The sequence below is a fragment of the Stomoxys calcitrans genome, chromosome 1, assembly GCF_963082655.1.
Source record: "Stomoxys calcitrans chromosome 1, idStoCalc2.1, whole genome shotgun sequence".
Taxonomy (NCBI): domain Eukaryota; kingdom Metazoa; phylum Arthropoda; class Insecta; order Diptera; family Muscidae; genus Stomoxys; species Stomoxys calcitrans.
The window spans coordinates 243,830,552-243,854,029 of NC_081552.1; the positions used below are offsets into that span (position 1 = coordinate 243,830,552).

The window sequence follows — 23,478 nt, forward strand, 5'->3', positions numbered from 1 at the left end:
GCAGCCGGTTGTATGTACCGGATTGACCCGGTGAATTCCGTCATCGGCAAGGGCTGCCGCCTCAGTGAACCACACACTGCTACTACAACAACAAGACTTCTAAAAAAACTGCCGTCTTATCAAAGCTCATCACCTTTATAAATTGGCAAACATAACTACTCGCTTGGTTAAACAATGGGTGACGTCTCTTATTCACTACCGTTGTCTTATCTGCTTCCACAATAAAATCCGATATCTTCACGATTTAAAAAAAAATCAATATTTATAAAGTAGAGAGAAAAAATGCCACAAACCAAACATTCTTAAAAAACAAAAATCACGAATGCCATCAAACAAAAATCTTTTGATTGAATAGCCAAAAAAAACAGAACGGAAGATATGCAACAAAAAAAACTTTAAATTCACGACAACAATTTCAAAAGCCGCCTTAGAGCAAACAAATTGACAGTAATGGCAAATATTTAAATTGATATTCTAGATATCATCATTAAATCTCAAAATGAACAGCACGCACAGCAGTAGCAGCAGCAGCAGCAAGCAACAACAGTAGAATAAAGTGAATCGTGCATGGCGTGCGTTACTTAACAACACCTCATAAACAATGATAACAACAACAACAAATATCAAAATTCCATTTTCAAAATCAGCAACAACAACAACAACAACATGAAAAGTTCATCTAAATAAGCCACAGTAAGAAAAAAAACCCCCACATACTCATAACGACAGAACAAATAAAGGCCCAAGCGCATAATTTGTGTGTATTTGATGGCTGCTTGACTGTCATTGTGGTTGACATGGGGGATGTCGTTGTTTTTTTTTTTTTTGTTTGCAAAAACCAAGAAAACAACAAAAACAAAACTAAACAGCAACAGAAAACCCCAGGTGGAATGAATGTGGTGATAGGGACTAGGAACTACACAGCAAAATTCGCCAACAAACACAAAACGCATAAAACAAATCCAATGAGCAGATATAAGCAAGTAGCTGATGTCGACGTTGGCGTCACTGCTACGTTAACGTTGACTTTGGACAGCAAACAACCTGTTAACAACAAGAAAAGCCAAGCAACTTAAAAGCTGCAGCAGAGTTACCATCTCGGCAGCAGTAGCAGCAGCAGCAGCCACCACATTAGTCAGGCAGCAAGCAGCCCAACAACAATGGCCATAACCATTGCTAACAGTGTCTACATCAATTTTCGATTTTTGGTTTTTTTTTTTTTTTTGCTTTTTGCTAATACAAAACAGTTGGCAGCAAATGAAATGAAACAACAAAAACAATATTATGGCAGAATCTCTATCTCTCAGCGCTTTCAGAAAAACACAAATGAGCAAATGTTTGGTGGCTATAGATTTCAGTTTGATTCTTGATGTCGGATAGATCGGTTCTACTGGGCTAACAAAGCGGGTTGTTGTGCTCCCCCTCACACATACACACACACACACGACTCACTAGACAAATTGTCCATGCAGAAGGCAAAGAACACTACGAAAACGTAACTCCGCGTTTATAAAGTGTTGTAGTGTTGTTGTTTCTTTTGTTAAAGGAAAAATTTATCAATTGGTCACGTTTGAAAAAAAATATAAATAAATAAATAAAAATCAAAATTCCAAACGAAAAAGTGCAGAGCAACCGTTTAATTTCCAAATCAAAGCAAATTAAATCTCCAAAAAAAAAAAAGTAAAAATCTTGGGAAAATTTTTTTTGTGATATTTAAGAAAAATTTACTGATAAAAGAAATAAAATTCAATTAAATTACTATCAAAACATCTTGCCATAGCAGCTAACAAAGTAAGTATTTTCGTTTCAATCAGATAAGCAAAATTCTTATTCCATTGTTTTGGTGGTGTCTCATTTTGGTGGTGTCCCAAAAAAAAAGTATAAACTTCCGCTTTTGCATTACATGCGTTTTCGCACATACACCTCGGACATTGTGATGTGTGAAACCGGTACCGAGCAAATAATCACACGCACAGCAAGCACCTTAAACTTAACACTTTTTATAATGCAATCTTCCAAATCCCCCACCAAGTGAACAACAAGTAACAGAACACAATGATGCCCATCGTCGAAAAATGTTAAGCACTCGCAACAAAATTTATAATGAATTTTTTACACAAACAGTTAGCAAACAAATTTCAAGCGCGATAACAGTGTTTTCTTTCTTGCCTTTCGTTGTAGCCTGCTTCATTTCGTTTCGTTTCTTTTTGGTTGTTTTTGGTTGTTGTTGTAAAGGGAGATAAGTGAAAACCATTTGTCTCATTTTTCTTTAAAAAGTTACAATTTGCAAATTGTTATCATTAAAAAAAAAAAATAAAATTGCCGACAAAAATGCCATGCCAACAAGCAAAAAAAGACTAAAACAATAACAAAAAAACAGTCACCACAAAAACAAAAAAAAAATTGACTAAAGCCAAGGTCTTTTTGAAGAGTTAATAACGCTAATCTTTATGAACAGTGAAAAGTGTTAAAGAAGTGTGACATGGCCAAAAAAAATCATTAAAAAATGTTGAAAAGAAAAAAAAATGTACAAATTATCAATGTAAAAAACGAAAGACTTAAGACACAAACCTTGTTGGGAAAGAAACCCAAAACGCATTGGAAATGTTGTACAATTATTAGGGGGTTAAAGTGAGTAGCAAAGAAAAAAAAAAGATTTCAAACAACAACTTTAAAAAATAATAAAAAAACATAAATAAACTCAACATAAAGCAAAAATAAAATTAAATTAATAAATTTTTTAGGTGACAAATTAAAAAAAAAATAAATCCATCAAAACAAAAAAAAAAAATTAATACATTTTTTAGGTGGCAAATTTAAAAAAAAAAATCAGCCCTCCAAATCAAAAGGCTAGAGAAAAAAAAGCTTTAAAAAAAAACTTTCAAATTCGATGATTTGTGATAAATTCAAAGAAATCTCTCAAAAGACTTAAGAAACAAGCATTGGAAAAATTTGAGTGATAATTCAAAAGACTTAAGAAACAAACATTTTTTTAGAACTTTAGAAATTTGAAAACGAAAACAAACGCCAAGTAAAATTGAATGTAACCAGCGTAAGAACTACATTAAATAAGAATCTGCTTTGCAATGAAAGACTTAAGGCACAAACTTTACTTTCCACAAAAAAGCAGGGGGCTTATTACGGCATACGTAATCGAGTAAAATCGTTCGAAATCTGTCTATTGTGAATTATTTTTTCTTTATTAAACAAAATTTTTTTGATTTTTTTTAACGCGGATGTTTAAATCGGTCTTAATTTTTAAGAATTTGTCATTAAAATTTATATTGAAGTGAAATGATATACAATTAACGATACGAAAGCGTACTCTATCACGTATGCGGTAATTAGACCGCAGTTTTGGAAAGGTTATATTTTTTTAGCGTTTGGTGCAATATAAAGTGACAAATAAACTCAAAGACTGCAAAGAACGCATATTGGATTTTTAATTTTCTTCTATAGGGATGAGGAAAACTAATTTTACAGATTTTTCTAAAATGCAATGTCAATAATCAGAAAGTTTGATAAATGTGTAAAATATGGAAATTTTATATTTTGAAAAGAATTAAAAAAAAAATTTATAAAATAGAAAAAAAAAATTTTTTTCTTAAAAAAAGCATTTAATATGTTTATTTTAGATGGGAAAACAAATTTTAAATAAAAAAAGTTAAAACTTAAAAAAAAATATATAAAAAACAACTTAAAAAATTAAAAAAAAAAATTTAGAAAAAAAAATTTTAAAAAAAATTAAAAAAAAAAAAATTAAAAAAAAAAATTTAAAAAAAAAAATAAAAAAAAATTATAAAAAAAAGTAAAATAAAAAACAATAAAATTTAAAAATAAAACAAGGATAAAAGAAAAAAATTGCTTTGCTAATTGAATTTAAGAGACCACAGAAGAAGTATATGTGTAAAATGTCAGGCAAATCGAATAAGAATTGGGCCTTTTAGGGGCTCAAGAAGTAAAATAGGGAGATAGGAAGACCGATTCAGATCATATTTGACACGTATGTTGGAGGTCATGCAAGAAGCCGTTGTGAAAAATTTCAGCCAAATCCTATAATAATTAGGCCCTCTTGAGGCTCAAAAAGTCAAAATCCCAGATCGGTTTATATGACAGCTTTATCAGGTAAAAGACCGATTTGAACCATATTTGGCACAGTTGTTGGAAGTCATAACAAAACACTTCATGCTAAGTTTCAGCCAAATCGGATAGGAATTGCGCCCTCTATAGAGTAAAAAAGTCCAGATTTAAGATCGGTTTATATGGCAGCTATTATAGGTTATAGACCGATTTGAACCATACTTGGCACAGTTATTGGAAGTCGGAACAAAACACTTCATGCAAAATTTCAGCCAAATCGGATAGGAATTGCGCCCTCTAGAGGCTCAAGAAGTCAAGACCCAAGATGGGTTTACATGGCAGCTATATCAAAAAATGGATCGATTTGAACCATACTTGGCACAGTTGTTGGAAGTCATAACGAAACGCTTCATGCAAAATTTCAGCCAAATCGGATAGGAATTGCGCCCTCTATAGAGTAAAAAAGTCCAGATTCAAGATCGGTTTATATGGCAGCTATATTAGGTTATAGACCGATTTGAACCATACTTGGCACAGTTGTTGGAAGTCATAACGAAACGCTTCATGCAAAATTTCAGCCAAATCGGATAGGAATTGCGCCCTCTAGAGGCTCAAGAAGTCAAGACCCAAGATGGGTTTACATGGCAGCTATATCAAAACATGGACCGATTTGAACCATACTTGGCTCAGTTGTTGGAAGTGATGCTAAAACACCATGTGCAAAATTTCAGTCAAATCGGACGAGAATTGCGCCCTCTAGAGGCTCAAGAAGTCAACATCCCAGATCGGGTTATATGACACCTATATCAGCTTAAACATCGTCGAAATTTAATTGATTTAAGTAAAGAAACCTTAAATTAATTAAATTTCGACGAAGTTATCAGTGTGTCAAAACAAAGTTTGTGTAAAATGTTTGTGTCTTAAGTCTTTTGTTTAAATATTGGAAAATTTTATTTTGTTAATCAGTTTTTTTGGTTTTGTGTCTTAAGTCTTTTGTTTTAACCTTTGAGAAATTTGTAGAAAAGTTAAAAAAAATGAAGAAAATATTAAAATTGAAATAAATTATTAATTTTGCAAATTTAGTAACTTTAAATCCTAATATTTATTTTTGCACTTGGCATTTGAAATTTTTAATTATATTGCAAAACTAAAAAAAATTAAAATGAAAAATTTAATATTAAAACAAAAGTTTTTGAATATACAAAAAAAATTAAATTAAATGAGTAAAAAAATTTAAAAGAAAATTAAAAGTTGAAAAGAATTAAAAAAAACAAAATAATTTGAAAAAAAATTAAAAATAATGCGAGAAAAAATTAAAAAAAAAATCTATGTTGATGGTTGCGATTAAATATAAATACAAAAGACTTAAGACACAAACTTCATGCAAATTTGCCCATGAACATTCCATTAAGATACTGGGGCGAACTTCTCACAACATCAATGAGTGCTGTTTGATTCAAATTTAAGCTGAATGATAAGGCGCCTCCAGAGCAGAGTCCGTACGGCGTGACGCATTGCGACACCTCTTTGTGGAGGAATTTTTACATGGCAAAGTACCTCACAAATGTCGCAAGCATTAGGAGGGGATAACCACCGCTGAAAAATTTTTCTCATGTACCTGCTAGGATACGAACCCAGGCGTTTAGCGTCATAGGCGGACATGCTAACCTCTGCGCTACGGTGGCCTACGTACAACCTCCAAATATTTAAACACTTTCCTTATACAATAAAATCGTGACCATTTCATCCAGTCAACCAATACAAAGCTTAAAATTTTTAAAAAGATTTTTTTTTTGTTTTTTCTCTTACGAGACGAGCTGAATGGTTAGAGATTTTTCTTCAGTTTTTCAAAATTTCCCATTTTTTGAAAAACAATACAAGACATTTTTTTTTACATTTTTTATTTCAAAACAAAGGTCTTGACAAAAATCAATTTCATGCAAAAATAAGCAGCAAAGAAAAATTTTATCTAGCATTTTTAATGCCATAAGAACATTGACTTAGTTGCCTTGATTAAGAAAATATGACATTGCAAAAAAAAAACGAAATTTTGTAGGCAAACTGTTTAGCAACAAACGAAAGACTTAAGACACAAACTTTAATAAAAGAAACCTCTTTAAAAGAAAATTCTCAATAAACAAAAATATGCAAAAAAAAAATAAATGATTTGTTTTAAAAATCAAAAGACTTAAGACACAAACGGCGATAAAGAGAATTGAAAATTTACAAGCAATAACAAAAGACTTAAGACACAAACTTTATAAACAAACCAACGAAATGTGCAAACTTAATAAACAAATCAGCTTTGAACCTCTTAAAAAATAGTCTGAAAATACCCAATAACAAAAAGTCTCCACAAATACCACTGTTTGCTGAGCAAATTAGCGATATAGAAAAATTCTGTCTAGAATTTGAAAAAAAAAAAACCGTAAGAACATTGACTGATTTGCCTTGATTAAGAAAAGATAACATTGAAAAACAAAACAGAATTTCGTATTCAAATCGTTTAATGCTAATATGAAAACACAAACAGAGACTTAAGTGAAGAAGACCTATGCTGCTAACTCTTCAAGGAACAAAACCTCATAAAATTCCACTTGTGCACAAAATAAAATATTAAGTGTTTCAAAAACATGAAGACGAAAAACAAAAAAAAAAAAAACTGCAAAAGTGTTTTTGTTTTATGAATGTTAACTACAACAATGTTTGAAGCAAAATTAATTTACAAATTATTGAACGAAACAACTTGAATTAGCAGCACAGAGTTCTGTTAATCTTGAATTTTATTTCCTGAAATAAAAAACAAATTATTGAAAATTATTATATCTTAAATGACAAATGCTGTGATTTAAGATACCATGGCACTTTATTTGAGAAAAATAAATAAAAAAAATGGAAGAGATTAATTGAAATGATAATGGAAGAAGATTTCTTAGTTCAGTCAACTCGAAAGGAAAAATTAAAAAAAACAATAAAAATTCTTTGATATGGCCCCATGCCACTATGGACATACACCCAAGCCAGTAAAACTCTATAAAGTAACCTCAAAAAAGAAAATTTCAAGTTGGGAATTCCGTGCTACTTACAAAATCCTTACAAAATCCTTGATATGACATACTTAGTATGGAGGCTTACAAGTCGACAGTATGCCGTTAGAGTTCGACAAACATTTTTTTTTTGTAGTTTACTCATTAAAACTTTTCGCAGATAATGCTGTCAATAACATTAGCCATGAAAATACTTTTTTTTTACCTAAAGTTTTTTTAATGGTTAAAAAAAAACTAGAAATAAGTTTCCATGGAGCATGTGTTGCACACTTTACGTTAATACCAAGTCTAAGAGTGCTACTCAATTATTAAAAGATTTTCTTTCATTATTACCTTAACAAAAAACAAAAGACTTAAGACACATGCATGCCTAAATTGCATTTTCTGGGTTCTTCTATACGAAAACTTCCTTCAAAGACCCGAGCACCAGTATATTAAACATCTACAGAAATCAAATTGGCATACCAGAAAATTGCTTCAAGTTAACAAAAAAAAATCAAAATAAATCAAAAGACTTAAGACACAAACATTTGCTAAACAACCCAAAAAAAAAAAATACCTCAACAATGGTTTAATGTGGCGCATTATTTTTTTTTATTGCCAACTTTTGTGTGAAAAATTAAATAAATAATAAATTATCGAAAGAGAAACGCGAATTATTCTTGACAAGCCATGAAATATATGGCCGGCCGTACTTATGTATATGTTAAATAAGAAAATTTCACAATAAATTACCGGAAATTTTTCTTTTGGAAGCATATCAAATCAAAATTATAATTAATGCAGTAAACTTTTCTCAGAACAAAACCAGTACGAATTAATTTGACATTAAGGAATAACAAAAATGCAAACCATTTAGGTTTTTGCCAATATATTTGTTGTGGCAATACTCTGGAATGCTGGAATAACCAGACATTTCAAAAATGTCATAAAACAGCCAACATAAATAAAAAAACACGCTAAAGACGATTGAAAATAAGCTCAGAATGGTGGGTTGACTAAAATGGTCCACTTTTTATTGAGAATGAAAGGCTTTATTGAGAATGAAAGAGAAAATTTCTATGGAATTTTCTATGAAAACAAAATTTTGATGAAAATTTTCTTTAAGGAGAAAATTTTCCTTAAGGAGAAAATTTTCTCTAAGGAGAAAAATTTCCTTAAGGAGAAAATTTTCTCTAAGGAGAAAGATGGCGCAGTTGTTAGAAGTGATGCTAAAACACCACGTGCAGAATTTCAGCCAAATCGGATGAAAATAGCGCCCTCTAGAGACTCAAGAAGTCAAGACCCAAGATGGGTTTACATGGCAGCAATATCAAAAAATGGACCGACTTGAACCATACTTAGCACAGTTATTGGAAGTCATAACAAAACACCTCATTCAAAATTTCAGACAAATCGGAATGAGAATTGCGCCCTCTAGAGGCTAAAGGAGTCAAGACCCAAGATGGGTTTACATGGCAGCTATATCAAAACATGGACCGATTTGAACCATACTTAGCACAGTTATTGGAAGTCATAACAAAACACCTCATTCAAAATTTCAGCCAAGTCGAATGAGAATTGCGCCCTCTAGAGGCTCGAAAAGTCAAGACCCAAAATGGGTTTACATGGCAGCTATATCAAAACATGGACCAATTTGAACCATACTTGGCGCAGTTGTTAGAAGTGATGCTAAAACATCATGTGCAAAATTTCATCCAAATCGGATGAAAATAGCGCCCTCTAGAGGCTCGAAAAGTCAAGACCCAAGATGGGTTTACATGGCAGCTATATCAAAAAATGGACCAATTTGAACCATACTTGGAGCAGTTGTTGGAAGTCATAACAAAACACCTCATTCAAAATTTCAGCCAAATCAGATGAGAATTGCGCCCTCTAGAGGCTCGAAAAGTCAAGACCCAAGATGGGTTTACATGGCAGCTATATCAAAAAATGGACCAATTTGAACCATACTTGGCGCAGTTGTTGGAAGTGATACCAAAACACCTTGTGCAAAATTTCAGTCAAATCGGACGAGAATTGCGCCCTCTAGAGGCTCGAAAAGTCAAGACCCAACATGGGTTTACATAGCAGCTATATCAAAACATGGACCGATTTGGCCCATTTGTAATCCCAACCGACCTACACTAATAAAAAATATTTGTGCAAAATTTTAAGCGGCTAGCTTTACTCCTTCGAAAGTTAGCGTGCGGTGGGTTTCCCCTCCTAATGCTGGCAATGTTTTTGAGGTTCTATGCCATGTAAAACTTTTCTCAAAGAGGTATCGCACTGCGGCACGCCTCTTGGACTTGGCTAAAAAATGGAGGCCCCTTATCATTAATCTTGAACTTGACTCGGACTGCACTCATTAATATGTGAGAAGTTTGCCCCTGTTCCTTAGTGGAATGTTCATGGGCAAAATTTTTATTTCTTTTGTATTTGTACTTCCCGTTAGTATAGGTCGGTTGGGATTGCTAACGGGTCATGTTTTGATATAGCTGTCATATAAACCGATCCCAGTTCTTGATTTCTTGAGCGCCCTCTAGACGCAATTCTTATCTATTAAATAAAAAGTAAATTGTTGCGCTTTATTTGTTTGATTGTTCGTTAGTTTATTTGTCTGTTCCGTATAGACTCAAAAACGGCTGAACCGATTTTCATGAAATTTTTACATATGGTAGAGCTTGACCCCCCATAGAAAATAGGGAACTTTAATTTTTACATCCGAGGGGGGGGTGGCGGACACCCACCTTACTCCAATTTTGAAAAATGCCAAATCTCGGAGATGGGTACACCGATTTAAACAAAATTGTATGCCATCTTATGGTAACCTAGAAACACAACATTTATATACAACTTTGGGGGGACGCCCCACCCAAAAACCCATCCAAACGGACATGTTTACCGATTGCGACAATATGGGTATCAAATGAAAGGTATTTAAAAGTAGAGTACAATTTGATTTAAAAATTTCACACCAAGTACCGTAGGGTCGCCTCACCCCCAAAAAAACATCCCAAAAATTACACATCGATTGGGGCAATATGGGTATCAAATGAAAGGTAATTAGAAGTAAAGTACGAATTTGGTATAATAATTTGGTCCAAGGTCTCTACGGGACCTCTCCAACCCCGCAAAACGAGCGTGTGTGACCAAAATCACAAAATGGTTATCAAAAAAAAAGTCTTAGGGAGTCGACTATGAATCTGGTATACAATCTTAGAACAAAGAGTTTGGGGATTGCCTATCCACTAAATACCCTTGAATACGACATATAGGTCGATCGGGACAATATGGCACTTAAAGGGAAGGTCTACGATAGCAGATTAACAATCTGACCCCTGGCCCCCACCCCTTTCTTCAATTTTCAAAAACCCCAGATCTCGGAGATGAATCACTGATTTGAGCAAAATTTTGTATGCCGCCTTATGGTAACCCAGAATCACAAAATAGGTATAAACTTTGGGGTCAAATAACCTGGGGGGACGCCCCACCCAAAAACTCATCCAGACGGACATGTTTGATGATTGGGACAATATAGGTATCAAAGAAAAGGTATTACAGAGTACAAGTCTAAGACCCCATAAAAGATATATATTCTTGATCGTCATGACATTTTAAGGCGATTTAACCATGTCCGTCCGTCCATCCGTCTATCGAAAGCACTTAAACTTTCGAAGGAGTAAAGCAAGGCGCTTGAAGCTTGCACAAATACTTCTCATCAGTATAGATCGCTTGGAATTGTAAATGGGCCATATCGTTCCATGTTTTGATAAAGCTGCCATGTAAATCGATCTGGGATCTTGATTTCTAGGGCCTCTAGAGGGCGCAATTCTCATCCAATTTGGCTGAAATTTAGCATGAAGTGTTTTGTAATGACTTACAAAAACTGTTCTAAGTATTTTGTTACGACTTCCAACAACTGTGATAAGTATGGTTGAAATCGGCACATAACCTGATATAGCTGCCACATTAACCGATCTGGGATCTTGACTTTTTGGGCCGCTAGAGGGAGCAATTCTCATCCGATGTGGCTGAAATTTTGCATGAAATGTTTTATTATGACTTCAAACCACTGTGCTAAGTACGATCGAAATCGGTCCATAACCTGATATAGCTGCTATATTAACCGATCTGGGATCTTGATTTGTTGGGCCGCTAGAGGGCGCAATTCTCATCCGATTTGTCTGAAATTTTGCATGAAGAGTTTTGTTATAACTTCAAACAACTTTGCTAAGTATGGTTGAAATCGGTCCATAACCTGATATAGCTGCCATATAAACCAATCTGGGATCTTGACTTCTTGAGCCGCTAGAGGGCGCAATTCTCATCCGATTTGTCTGAAATTTTGCATGAAGTGTTTTGTTATGACTTCCAACAACTAAGCTAAGTATGGTTGAAATCGGTACATAACCTGATATAGCTGTCATATAAACCGATCTGGAATCTTGACTTACTAAGCCTCTAGAGGGCGCTATTCTTATCCGATTTGGCTTAAATGTTGTACAACGGCTTCTCCTATGAGCCTTAATATACTCGACACGGCGTTTCATTGTGGAGGAGATTCGGTCCGGACATAGCACACTCTTAATTGTTTTTAATATTTTTTTTTTTATGTTAGCACTCTATTATTTTGATCATTGAAATCATTTCGAGATCAACTTCAATGCTTTTTGTTCAAAGAATTACATAGCAAAAAACTTATAAAAGTTAGGCAAGTGTATGCTGTTGTCAAAACTCTTTTCTTGCCATGGTGGATCGCGATTTCTCATACCCCCTGTATCTTCATAAAAATTTTTGCCAAAATAGTTCAGGTGCTCTACATACCCAACGACTATTGAGTACAGTGTAGAGCAAGCTTTTGTTTTAAAACAGGGCTCAATAAGTCCTCCAGCTCTCCTAAGCGTAGTAAGAGAGAAGAAAGCCTTACTAATGCTAAGAACAACAAACACATCAACATTGCCAAAGTCTTTTTGTAGTGCACTGGAAACATTCTTTGAATGTCATTTCAAGTGCTTTTGACCTACAGCGCAGTCACGGGCCGGTTTGTTTGGGTTGTCTGTTTGTGCGTTTTTACTTGGAACTTTAAAATCTTTTTTGTGATTTTTCACACATGTTCCAGTTCGATATCACATTCATTGTTTTCTTTTCAAAGAATAGCATAGTAAAGGACTTGCAAAACTTAGGCAGTTAATTTTTTGTAAAAATAAAATTGATATTTTTTTTTAAATATTTTTCATTAAAATTCCCGATTTGTGCGCCTTATTTTCCTAACAAAAATGTCAATACCAAATGGTTTAGACAAATTATAGTCAAATCAAACCTCCATAGGAAATTTTCGTAAAAACTGTTTAGTATTCTAGCATAACGGTTTATTAATTATTTTTTATAGTTGCCCCTCTAAAAAAGTAAAAAAAATCAAAACAAGTCTCAATTTTTCTTGCAAACCTTCAGTTGACCCATTTTTGGTTTTCTGAAATTTCAATGTCAACAATTGGCAAGTTCTAATCAGTTGTACACATAGTCAACTAACCTTCTAATTTGCCTAGTTAGGTCAAAACAAAAATTTCCTGAATCTTTACATATATCATCATTATAGTTAAAATTATCAACAATTTATTTTTTTTTTAATTCACTGCAAAAAGCGGAAGCCATACCAACAGAAGCTACAAGTATATGATTCCATATATAACAAAATTCTAAATATTTAAATAACCATAAATGAATCTTATTAAAAAAGCTTCGAAAAAAAAAAGACTGGCCAGTATTTGGTCACATGTGAAAAATCTCCATAAATAGCGGAAGAATGACGCGCAGAAGTTTGTAACATGTGTTGGCTGGTTAAGCGTTTGTTTGACAAACATCAACCGGAGGCTTGTTTTGTTGATTTTTTTTTTTGGAAGCCAGAAGTAAATAAAATATTCCAAATATTTTAATAACCATAAATGAATCTTTATAATGCGCCACGAAAAAAAAGGCCAAACTTTAGTTGGATGAGAAAAATCTCCATAAGTAGGGGGCAAATGACGAAGAAGTTGCTAACTTGTATTGGATGAGAGTGTTGTTTGACCAACTTGAACCGGTGGCATATTTTGTTTTTGTTTTACCAAAAAGCCATGAATTCGAGATTAACGATTATTTTAAGAATAAAATGACTTTCCTTTTATAAGAAAGCCATAAAAATTAAAAATTTTTGTTGAGGTTGTTAAACTCTTACTAATTCGGCAGCATAAGTCAGGGTTTCATTTATAAGAATTTTAGCCAAAATTTTTTCATTGCATCAAGGAGGATTTTTTTTAATTTAAAATTAATTTTTAGAAATTTTTTTTTAATTTTTAACGAATAAAATTTAAATGGAATTTGGTGTAAATTTCAATAAAATTTTAATTTCTAACTATTTTTTTTAAATTGAGAATTTTCATAAAATGTTCTCAATTTTTTGAATAAGTCTAAAATTATTCATTTATAAGCTAAATTTTTTTTTTTTTTACTAAAATATTTAAACCAAAAGTTTTTAAAATTCTAAATCTAAACAACAGCTACTTTATTTTTTTTTTATTTAATTTGGCAATTTTGGCGGTTTGTGAGCAGACGACGAAGAAAGAACAAAAGACTTAAGTCACAAACTTTAAAATCAAACCAATGCAGAGGCTTGATTCGTTTCAAGCAAAGCAAACAAAAAAAAACAACAACAACAACATAGCATTCATATGATATGTTGAAACTTTAAACTAAGTTAGAAAAGGCAACCCCTATCAATTAAGATAACATTAATTGTTGAGAGAGAGAGTGAGAGAGAAGTAAAAGCACAAACACACATACACAGCAAAAGAAAAATTTAGAAAATTATAGCGATAGTGAGAGCCAAAGCTGTAGTGTTGTTTTTTCTCATATTTCTGTTAGTGGTTTGAAGAGAAAGGTGGTGGTGGTGGTGGTGGTAGTGTTGCTGCCGCTACCCATGCTGTTGTTATTGTTGTTCAGCCAGCAAACACAAGGGAACTAAATTTAAATTAAACAAATAAAATATAACAAAGACTTAAAGAAATACCATATTCCAAAAGGGAAGAAGAAGCAGCAGACAAGAAAACAAAGATGTACGTCTCCTCTTAACAACAACAACAACAACAAAATGTGGAACTAGTTTTTTCAAGATATGCAAAATTTGAATATTTTTTCCCCATAATTTTTTTTTATTCTTCTGCCAAAACACACAAAAAAAAAACGAAAACAAACATTAAAAACTAGAAAATTTTGTTAGTTTTGCTTGCGAGTTGAACTGGAACGTTTCACAGACGTGTGGCTGGACGCGTGTTAGCCTAAGTAGCGGCGGCGGTGGCGTTTTATGCAAAAAAAGTATGAAAAAAAAACAAGAATAATTTTCAATGTGGTATTTTCGGGTTATGTTATTTCGCTAGCTGTGCAAAAAATTTAAATAACACATAGTTAAGCAAAAATACCTGATGTGTAGATTATTAATGGAGATGGCAACGACAATGACGAAAAGAACAACAAGCAGAACTTATTCACAAAACAAAAAATTGAATAAAATTCTCACCGCAAGACATGAGCATATAATAACATGGTTTTGAAAATATAAAAAAAAATATTGTGGTCCAACTTAAACTAAAGCGAGTCAGTTAACAAAGAAAGGAGATTTGAAGAAAAGTTGAATCTTATATACCCTCCACCATGGATAGCATTTGTCGAGTTCTTTTCACGGCATCTCTTCTAAGGCAAAGAAAAGGATAAAAGAAAAAATTTGCTCTGCTATTAGAACGAGATCAAATGGTGGTCCGGTTAGGACCACAATTAAATTATATGTTGGAGACCTGTGTAAAATGTCAGCCAATTCGAACAAGAATTGCGCCTTTTGGGGGCTCAAGAAGTAAAAAAGAGAGATCGATTTATATGGGAGCTGTATCGGGCTATAGACCAATTCAGACCATAATAAACACGTATGTTGATGGTCATGAGAGGATCTGTCGTACAAAATTTCAGGCAAATCGGATAATAATTGCGACCTCTAGAGGCTCAAGAAGTCCAGATCCTAGATCGGTTTATATGACAGCTATATCAAAACATGGACCGATTTGAACCATACTTGGGACAGTTGTTGGATATCATAACAAAACAACAAACTAGAGGCTCAAGAAATCCAAATCCTAGATCGGTTTATATGACAGCTATATCGGGTTATGGACCGATTTGAACCATACTTGGCACAGTTGTTGGATATCATAACAAAACACGTCGTGCAAAATTTCATTCCAATCGGATAAGAATTGCGTCCTCTAGAGGCTCAAGAAGTCAAGACCCCAGGTTCGGTTTATATGGTAGCTATATCAGGTTATGGACCGATTTGAACCATACTTGGCACAGCTGTTGGATATCATAACAAAACACGTAGTGCAAAATTTCATTCCAATCGGATAGGAATTGCGCCCTCTAGAGGCTGAAGAAGTCAAGACCCAAAATCGGTTTATATAACAGCTATATCGGATTATGGACCGATTTGAAACATACTTGGCACAGTTATGGGGCTCAAATGAAAGTTATTTGGGGGTAGAACTTATTTTGCATACTCAAATTCAGGGCCAAACATCTGAGGAGCCATCCAACCCCAAAGCCCTCTTAACTGGGACTTATTTACCAACCATGGCAATATAGAGCTCAAAAAATTTTTATTAGAGAGTGAAAGAAGAAGCAGCTGAATGGGCCCTATCCCACTTGTCTTCTATAAAGATATATTTCAACAAAATTTTCAAAACAAAAAAATCGAGGAAACGTTCTATGTATCAAATTTTTTGGAAATTTTTATAATTTTAAATTTTAAAAATTTTTTTTTATAAATTTCAAAAATAACTAAAATTCTAATTTCAGGAAAATTTTCGATAAAAATTAAATTTTTGATAAAAATTGACAAATTTCAAAGAAATTTTCGTTTGTTCTCCACTGGGCAAAATTTCTAGGACAATTTTTTTATAAAATTTAAATTTTAAAATTTTTTTTATTTAAATACAAAATTCTAAAAAAAATCTAATTTAGGAAAATTTTTATAAAATTTTAATTTTTGATGAAATTTTCTACAAAAAAAAAATTTCTTTTGTTTTTCCATTGGGCAAAATTTTTATAAAAAATGTTATGGTTTTTTTTTTATTTTAAAACAAATAAAATTCTAATTTTGGCAAAATTTTCAAGATTTTTCAAATTTCTACAAAACTTACTACGAAAATCTTATGAAGGTTATGTATTTTGACTATTTGTTGGTTCGCTCTATTAATTTTTTTTTTTTTTTTTGAAAGTTGAGTTGAATTGATTGCATATTCAGTCAATTTTAATTTTGGAATGACTTTATGTTTTAATTTAGAATACTGTCCAGTCATACACACGTGTTCTCATCTATCCGTTACATTTGGTGAATAAAAACCTAAATTATTTCCTGCCACAATGTGGCCAACTCAAACAAAACAAAAAAATACGCTAAAAGCTAAACATCATAGGAAAACAGCAAACGAAACGCGCTATCGTTTACACAGCAGCTTAAATAATAAAAAAAATACTCTTAAGCTAAAATAAACAAAGTAATCGGGGGAAAAACAAAACTTGGCAGTGTAATGCCAGGCAAAGCAAACACAAAAGACTTAAGAAACAAGCAGCATGTTAACAAAACACCATTCAAGCATCACAACCACTAGAACATCCAAAAACAACCCCCCCAGTAATCCAAATAAAAACAAAGTTTTATTTCTTAACGCACTGTTACTGTTTACAAAGTAAATAATCAAAGAAAACAAGACAGCGAAAAAAAGAGGCTATATCAACATTTAAAAGCACCTCAAGCAATAAATACGGATACCTTTCACTAACATCATTATTATCCGAATTGAGGTGTATGCGTGTGTGTGTGTGCAGGTTTTATGCTGTTTTTTTTTATATATATATTTTTGGGTTGTTATATATTTCCTTAATTAAGCCTCATAAAAATGCCAACAATTTAAACGCCGCCACAATAACCAAAAACGGGCTATATTTTATGTCAAAAAACGCTTTGAATTCCAAATAATTCATTCATGCTTCTTATGGTGCTTTGGTTTATTTGCAGATGAATGATTACTGGCACATACCAAGAGCATCACTCTCCCCCTCCTCCGCATCGTCGGCTGTGTCATCGGCTTCATCGACACAGCGAAGCCACAGAACGCACACCAACACGTCAAAACTGACGCCCACACACTATAGGCACCAGACATCGCCAACAGCAGCAGCAGCAGCAGCATCAGCATCGTCATTATCACACCACCACCACAGGCCCCAACATCATAGGCAGCAGGGAGGAGGACGTTCCACCAGCAGCAGCACCAGCAGTAGCAAACGTGATAGTGGCATGAATTCCTCACCTCACTACCAGCCACATGCCAATGCCTTAATGGTGGCCAATAACAAAAGAGGGTCCCGTTCCTCCCAAGGCAGTAACGATAGTAACAACAGCACAAGGGTAAGTAGATCAAGGCATTTGAAAATTGTATGTCAGCCCTACCTTAATATACCCCCTTCCTCTTGTTTTTTTTGTTTCTTTGCTTGCCATCAACAGAGTGCCGCCTCTGGTTCATTGCTGTTGACTGCAGCAAATTTAGAACGCATGACAGAAATTCACCGCAAACAAGAAAAACATCAAAATCGCCAACAATATCACAATCAACTGCAGCCTACCGCCGCACCTACAACCACCACCATCCCACCCTCAGTGTATAGTGCAAATTTGATTCATGCAGCCACACGTGGTGCCCGTGACTACCAATTGGCCACAGTCGAATACAACGAATGGAATGGTGCAAGAAGGGCGACGCCGCTGGCTGGGGATCATGTGGATCATGCAGCCGCCTCAATGGGGGGCAACCACACCACCACCAACAACAACAACAGCAATGCCGTCATAGATATTGATCCGAATTTGAATTTTATTAAAACCAAAGATTTGGACACTGTGTCCATAGCAAGTTCAATGCATTTTACCATGGTTAATGGAGAGGCTGGCGCAAATAAAAAGACCAAAAAAGGTCTATGTGATCGGGGACGCCAAGTGACGGTCCTCATCATCAGTATGAGCACAATATTTCTATTGCTCATCATGGGAATGGTGTATGCGTTAGAGAGTGAGTATTAAACGAAAAAAAAAATTAAAAAATAAAAAGGAGGTATGAAAAGAACAGGGACAAGTTAAGGTAGATTCGGTAGTCCAAAAAAAATTTTTCTTTATTTTGAAAATTTGGTATATTTTTGGGAACAAAAATTTTAAATTGTAGAAAGCCAAGGCAAGATTTTCATATTAAAAAAAAAAATTTATAAACGGCTCACAATGGTACAGACATGGCCTCTATTTGCTGTTTTCATTTTATTTTGCAAAAATCGAATGGAAATCTGCAAAAAAATAACTTGGCTAACTCGGCTTCTGGTGGCTTGAAGAATGTAAGAGTGGTCAATTTTGACATATGTAGGGCCCATCAAATGTCTGTTTATGAAAGCCTATGACCCTCTCGGCAAATTTCTTTACAAGTTGGTAGCATTCAAACAATTGTGGGACGTTTTACCCCACTGTGTGTCTTAATATGTAACCTGACAAAACTATTGGCAGCCTGTTTTCTATTTCAAATTAACTTTCGTCAGATGCATACTTTAAAGCCAGCTATTTTTCCTTTCTAAAATTCACTGATTTCCATATACCAATCGAATGACAAATGTATGCAGCCAGTCTGCTAATTTTTTATGAACGCCAAAAAGTATGCAATATTTTTATTAAGGTCATAGGTATGGTTATTAAAAACCCGTTTTAAGGTTTATTAGGCAGCTTATAGTAATCAGTTTTTAGCACCATAGGATTAGAGCTGGCAAAATATCGATGGCGCTATCGATATTTAATATTTTGACCGAATATCGATAGATAGATTTCATGGAAATTTTGTCTTTAGATAAAATTTCTTTGAAATTTTGTCTTTAGATAAAATTTCTTAGAAATTTTGTCTTTAGATAAAATTTCTTAGAAATTTTGTCTTTAGATAAAATTTCTTAGAAATTTTGTCTTTAGATAAAATTTCTTAGAAATTTTGTCTTTAGATAAAATTTCTTAGAAATTTTGTCTTTAGATAAAATTTCTTAGAAATTTTGTCTTTAGATAAAATTTCATGGAAATTTTGTCTTTAGATAAAATTTCATGGAAATTTTGTCTTTAGATAAAATTTCATGGAAATTTTGTCTTTAGATAAAATTTCATGGAAATTTTGTCTTTAGATAAAATTTCTTTGAAATTTTGTCTTTAGATAAAATTTCTTTGAAATTTTGTCTTTAGATAAAATTTCTTTGAAATTTTGTCTTTTGATAAAATTTCTTTGAAATTTTGTCTTTAGATAAAATTTCATGGAAATTTTGTCTTTAGATAAAATTTTTTTGAAATTTTGTCTTTAGATAAAATTTCTTTGAAATTTTGTCTTTAGATAAAATTTCATGGAAATTTTGTCTTTAGATAAAATTTCATGGAAATTTTGTCTTTAGATAAAATTTCATGGAAATTTTGTCTTTAGATAAAATTTCATGGAAATTTTGTCTTTAGATAAAATTTCTTAGAAATTTTGTCTTTAGATAAAATTTCTTTGAAATTTTGTCTTTAGATAAAATTTCTTTGAAATTTTGTCTTTAGATAAAATTTCTTTGAAATTTTGTCTTTAGATAAAATTTCTTTGAAATTTTGTCTTTAGATAAAATTTCTTTGAAATTTTGTCTTTAGATAAAATTTCTTTGAAATTTTGTGTTTAGATAAAATTTCTTTGAAATTTTGTCTTTAGATAAAATTTCTTTGAAATTTTGTAGTTAGATAAAATTTCTTTGAAATTTTGTCTTTAGATGAAATTTCTTTGAAATTTTGTCTTTAGATGAAATTTCTTTGAAATTTTGTCTTTAGATAAAATTTCAATGAAATTTTGTCTTTAGATAAAATTTCATGGAAATTTTGTCTTTAGATAAAATTTCATGGAAATTTTGTCTTTAGATAAAATTTCATGGAAATTTTGTCTTTAGATAAAATTTCATGGAAATTTTGTCTTTAGATAAAATTTCATGGAAATTTTGTCTTTAGATAAAATTTCATGGAAATTTTGTCTTTAGATAAAATTTCATGGAAATTTTGTCTTTAGATAAAATTTCATGGAAATTTTGTCTTTAGATAAAATTTCATGGAAATTTTGTCTTTAAATAAAATTTCTTTGAAATTTTGTCTTTAAATAAAATTTCATGGAAATTTTGTCTTTAGATAAAATTTCATGGAAATTTTGTCATTAGATAAAATTTCATGGAAATTTTGTCTTTAGATAAAATTTCTTTGAAATTTTGTCTTTAGATAATTTTTTTTTTCTTTACCAATCTTTCATAGTCCCTATTTTGCCAATAGATGTCATGATTGTATACGCTTTTTTTTTGCCCAAATTTGTGGACCATTCTTTTCATTCCTCCTTTTTCCGTCTCAAAAAATCCAACTAACAAGCATTTCAAATTAAAATGCAATTAAACATAAATAACTGACTATTCAAATTAACTCTTCTTAATTTTCAGTGCGTGCCCGAGAGATGCCTCAAAGTTAACTACCAATCAATCGCACCAATGACTCTAGCCAAGGGAGCAGCTCTCCAACATCAAGAAAAACAACGGAATTAAAAGAGTAGCAAAAACAGTAACTCAGTTATTTGCAAACAAAATCAACGAGAGAGAGAGAGAGAGAGAGCAAGAATCAAACATACAAGAAAGAGATCGTATTGCCTTTTGCTTTAGCCCACAAACAAAGAGAAATGGCAATAGAGAGAAAAGAGTAAAACCAGCTGATTATACAGCCAGAAAAATAACGCAATCAAAGGCCAGAAGACATGAAACCTTTGAAAATTAAAAAAAAAAAAAACATATTTATATTAAAAACCAACAAATTGAATTGTTAATTAAATAGATGTGTAGCTTTAAGTTATTTATTTTCTTAATTATAAAAAAAACAATTATCATTTCTATTATTTTTTAACAAACAAAATAATTTCGAAAAACACACAACATTCTATGTCATCACAAACTATGAAAATAAAACACATTGCAGTAGTTAAAGAACAAGTAGAAGTAAGATAAGCAGAAGCGTTGGCAAGAGAGAAAACTGTTTATGACTACTAGATCCTCTAGCTGCAGATCAATGGATGTAAGGTCTAAGCTTATTTATTTAAAATAGCATTAATTTTGTAAACAAAATATGGGTATGATGCAAGTATCTAAATTTCAGCATAGTTTTTACGACAACAACAAAAATCATTCTTTATAGAAAAAAAAGCAAAAAATATTGTGATCATGTCAATTGAGGTCCCTAGCAGATAACTCAAAGCACATATACATTGTAAGGCCCCCTTCCCCTGCCCCGCCCGCCCACAGAACGATCACACTATAACCAATCATAATCGCCCGCATTCCCATTCCATTGAGTTTTTATTATTATTATTATTTTCGAATTTTTAACTTTTAGTTTATTAATCACTTTAATTATTATGGACACCAACCAACCAACCAGCCTTGCACCATTTCAACATCCATTCTCCATTCATGTTCTAGCCTAATACAATTTTGTTAATTATTTTAGCCAAGAAACCTAAATCCAAGCCAGAGTCACGCACTTAAGTTTTCATTTCGAATAATTTTAATATGCAACAGTCGCCAGCCCGCCCCAAAATCAAACCCCTCGGGCCACACTGACAACGAATACAAAGCCACCATTACCAAGCACCTACTTAAGTTTTCAATAATTTTTGTCTAAAAACAAGCACCTGTTTTGTTTTGTCTCATTCTTCCAATTGTCCTTCACTTGGTGAAGAACAATTTTCATATTTTTGGTTGTTTTGTTTTAAAATTATTTGAAAGCTCAAAGTTTGGTTTATCTCTCTTTATTGTATGAAATGGGTATTGACTTTTGGGTGTAGGCGTGTGGACCTTAACTGGGCTCCATCGTTTACACTGTCATTGCAATTTGGATGTATTATGTATTTTTTTAATATTAAGCGAAAGATAATATTAATTAAAAGAAATAATACTTGTTTATCCCTGTGATATGTTTAATAAATAAATTTCATATATACAAATATTCTAAAAATGTTGTTGTTGTTGATTATTTTTTAATGAATAGAGAGCGGATATACATGCACTTTTTGTTTGTGGACCAATTTGGACTAAAATTTGAATTTGGGCATTATTTGGTGTAAGAAAACGAATTTTGACGTCTAATTGTATCCCTAGAACCTACTAGGTCCAAGTTTGTACCGTACTCCCGATTTAGGGTCCTAGGCATATAAAAGCCACATTTATTATCCGATTTAGCTGAAATTTGGCATAACGAATTGTGTTTAATTCCCAGATGTCTGTGCAGAATATGGTTCAGATCGGTCTATATCTTAGCATAGCTCCCATATAGGCCGAGTTTCCGATTAAAGGTTTTAACTCCATAAAAGCCGTATTTATTACCCGATTTGGCTGAATTTTAGCACAACGAGTTGTGTTTAGATTTTTTGATATCTGTGCCGAATATGGTTCAGATCGGACTATATTTTAGCATAGCTCCCATATAGACCGATCTCCCGATTTAAGGTTTTAAGCTCATTTATTACCCGATTTGGCTGAAATTTGGCACAACGAGTTGTGTTTAGATTTTTTGATATATGTGCCAAATACGGTTCAGATCGGTTCATATCTTAGCATAGCTCCCATATAGACCGATCTCCCGATTTAAGGTTTGAAGTCCATAAAAGCCGTATTTATTAACCGATTTGGCTGAAATTTCGCACAACGAGCTGTGTTTAGATTTTCGATATCTGTGCCGAATATGGTTCAGATCGGTCTATATCTTAGCATAGCTCCCATATAGACCGATCTCCCGATTTAAGGTTTTAAGCCCATAAAAGCCGTATTTATTACCAGATTTGGCTGAAATTTGGCACAACGAGTTATGTTTAGCTTTTTTGATATCTGTGCCGAATATGGTTCAGATCGGTCTATATGTTAGCATAGCTCCCATATAGACCGATCTCCCGATTTAAGGTTTTAAGCCCAAAAAACCATATTTATTACCAAATTTGGCTGAAATTTCGCACAACGAGCTGTGTTTAGATCTTTAATATTTGTGCCGAGTATGGTTCAGATCGGTCTATATTTTAGCATAGCTCCCATATAAACCGATCTCCCGATTTAAGGTTTTAAGCCCATAAAAGCCGTATTTATTACCCGATTTGGCTAAAATTTGGCACAACGAGTTGTGTTTAGATTGTTGATATATGTGCCGACTATGGTTTAGATCGGTATATATCTTAAC

At 32.8% G+C, this 23,478-nt stretch overlaps 2 protein-coding genes across 2 annotated transcripts in view; one reads left to right on the forward strand and one right to left on the reverse strand.

The window, feature by feature from the left end:
- Positions 1-23,478, reverse strand: part of LOC106092767 (nuclear migration protein nudC) — a 108,341-nt gene that overhangs the window by 79,581 nt on the left and 5,282 nt on the right. The window lies entirely within an intron of this gene.
- On the forward strand, positions 1,360-22,216 carry LOC106092766 (signal element on autosome protein 2). Its single transcript, XM_059361102.1, has 4 exons — positions 1,360-1,791; positions 17,209-17,601; positions 17,698-18,259; positions 20,706-22,216. Exons 2-4 carry the CDS (start codon positions 17,209-17,211, stop codon positions 20,732-20,734), a joined length of 984 nt encoding a protein of 327 aa, XP_059217085.1. The 5' UTR covers positions 1,360-1,791; the 3' UTR covers positions 20,735-22,216.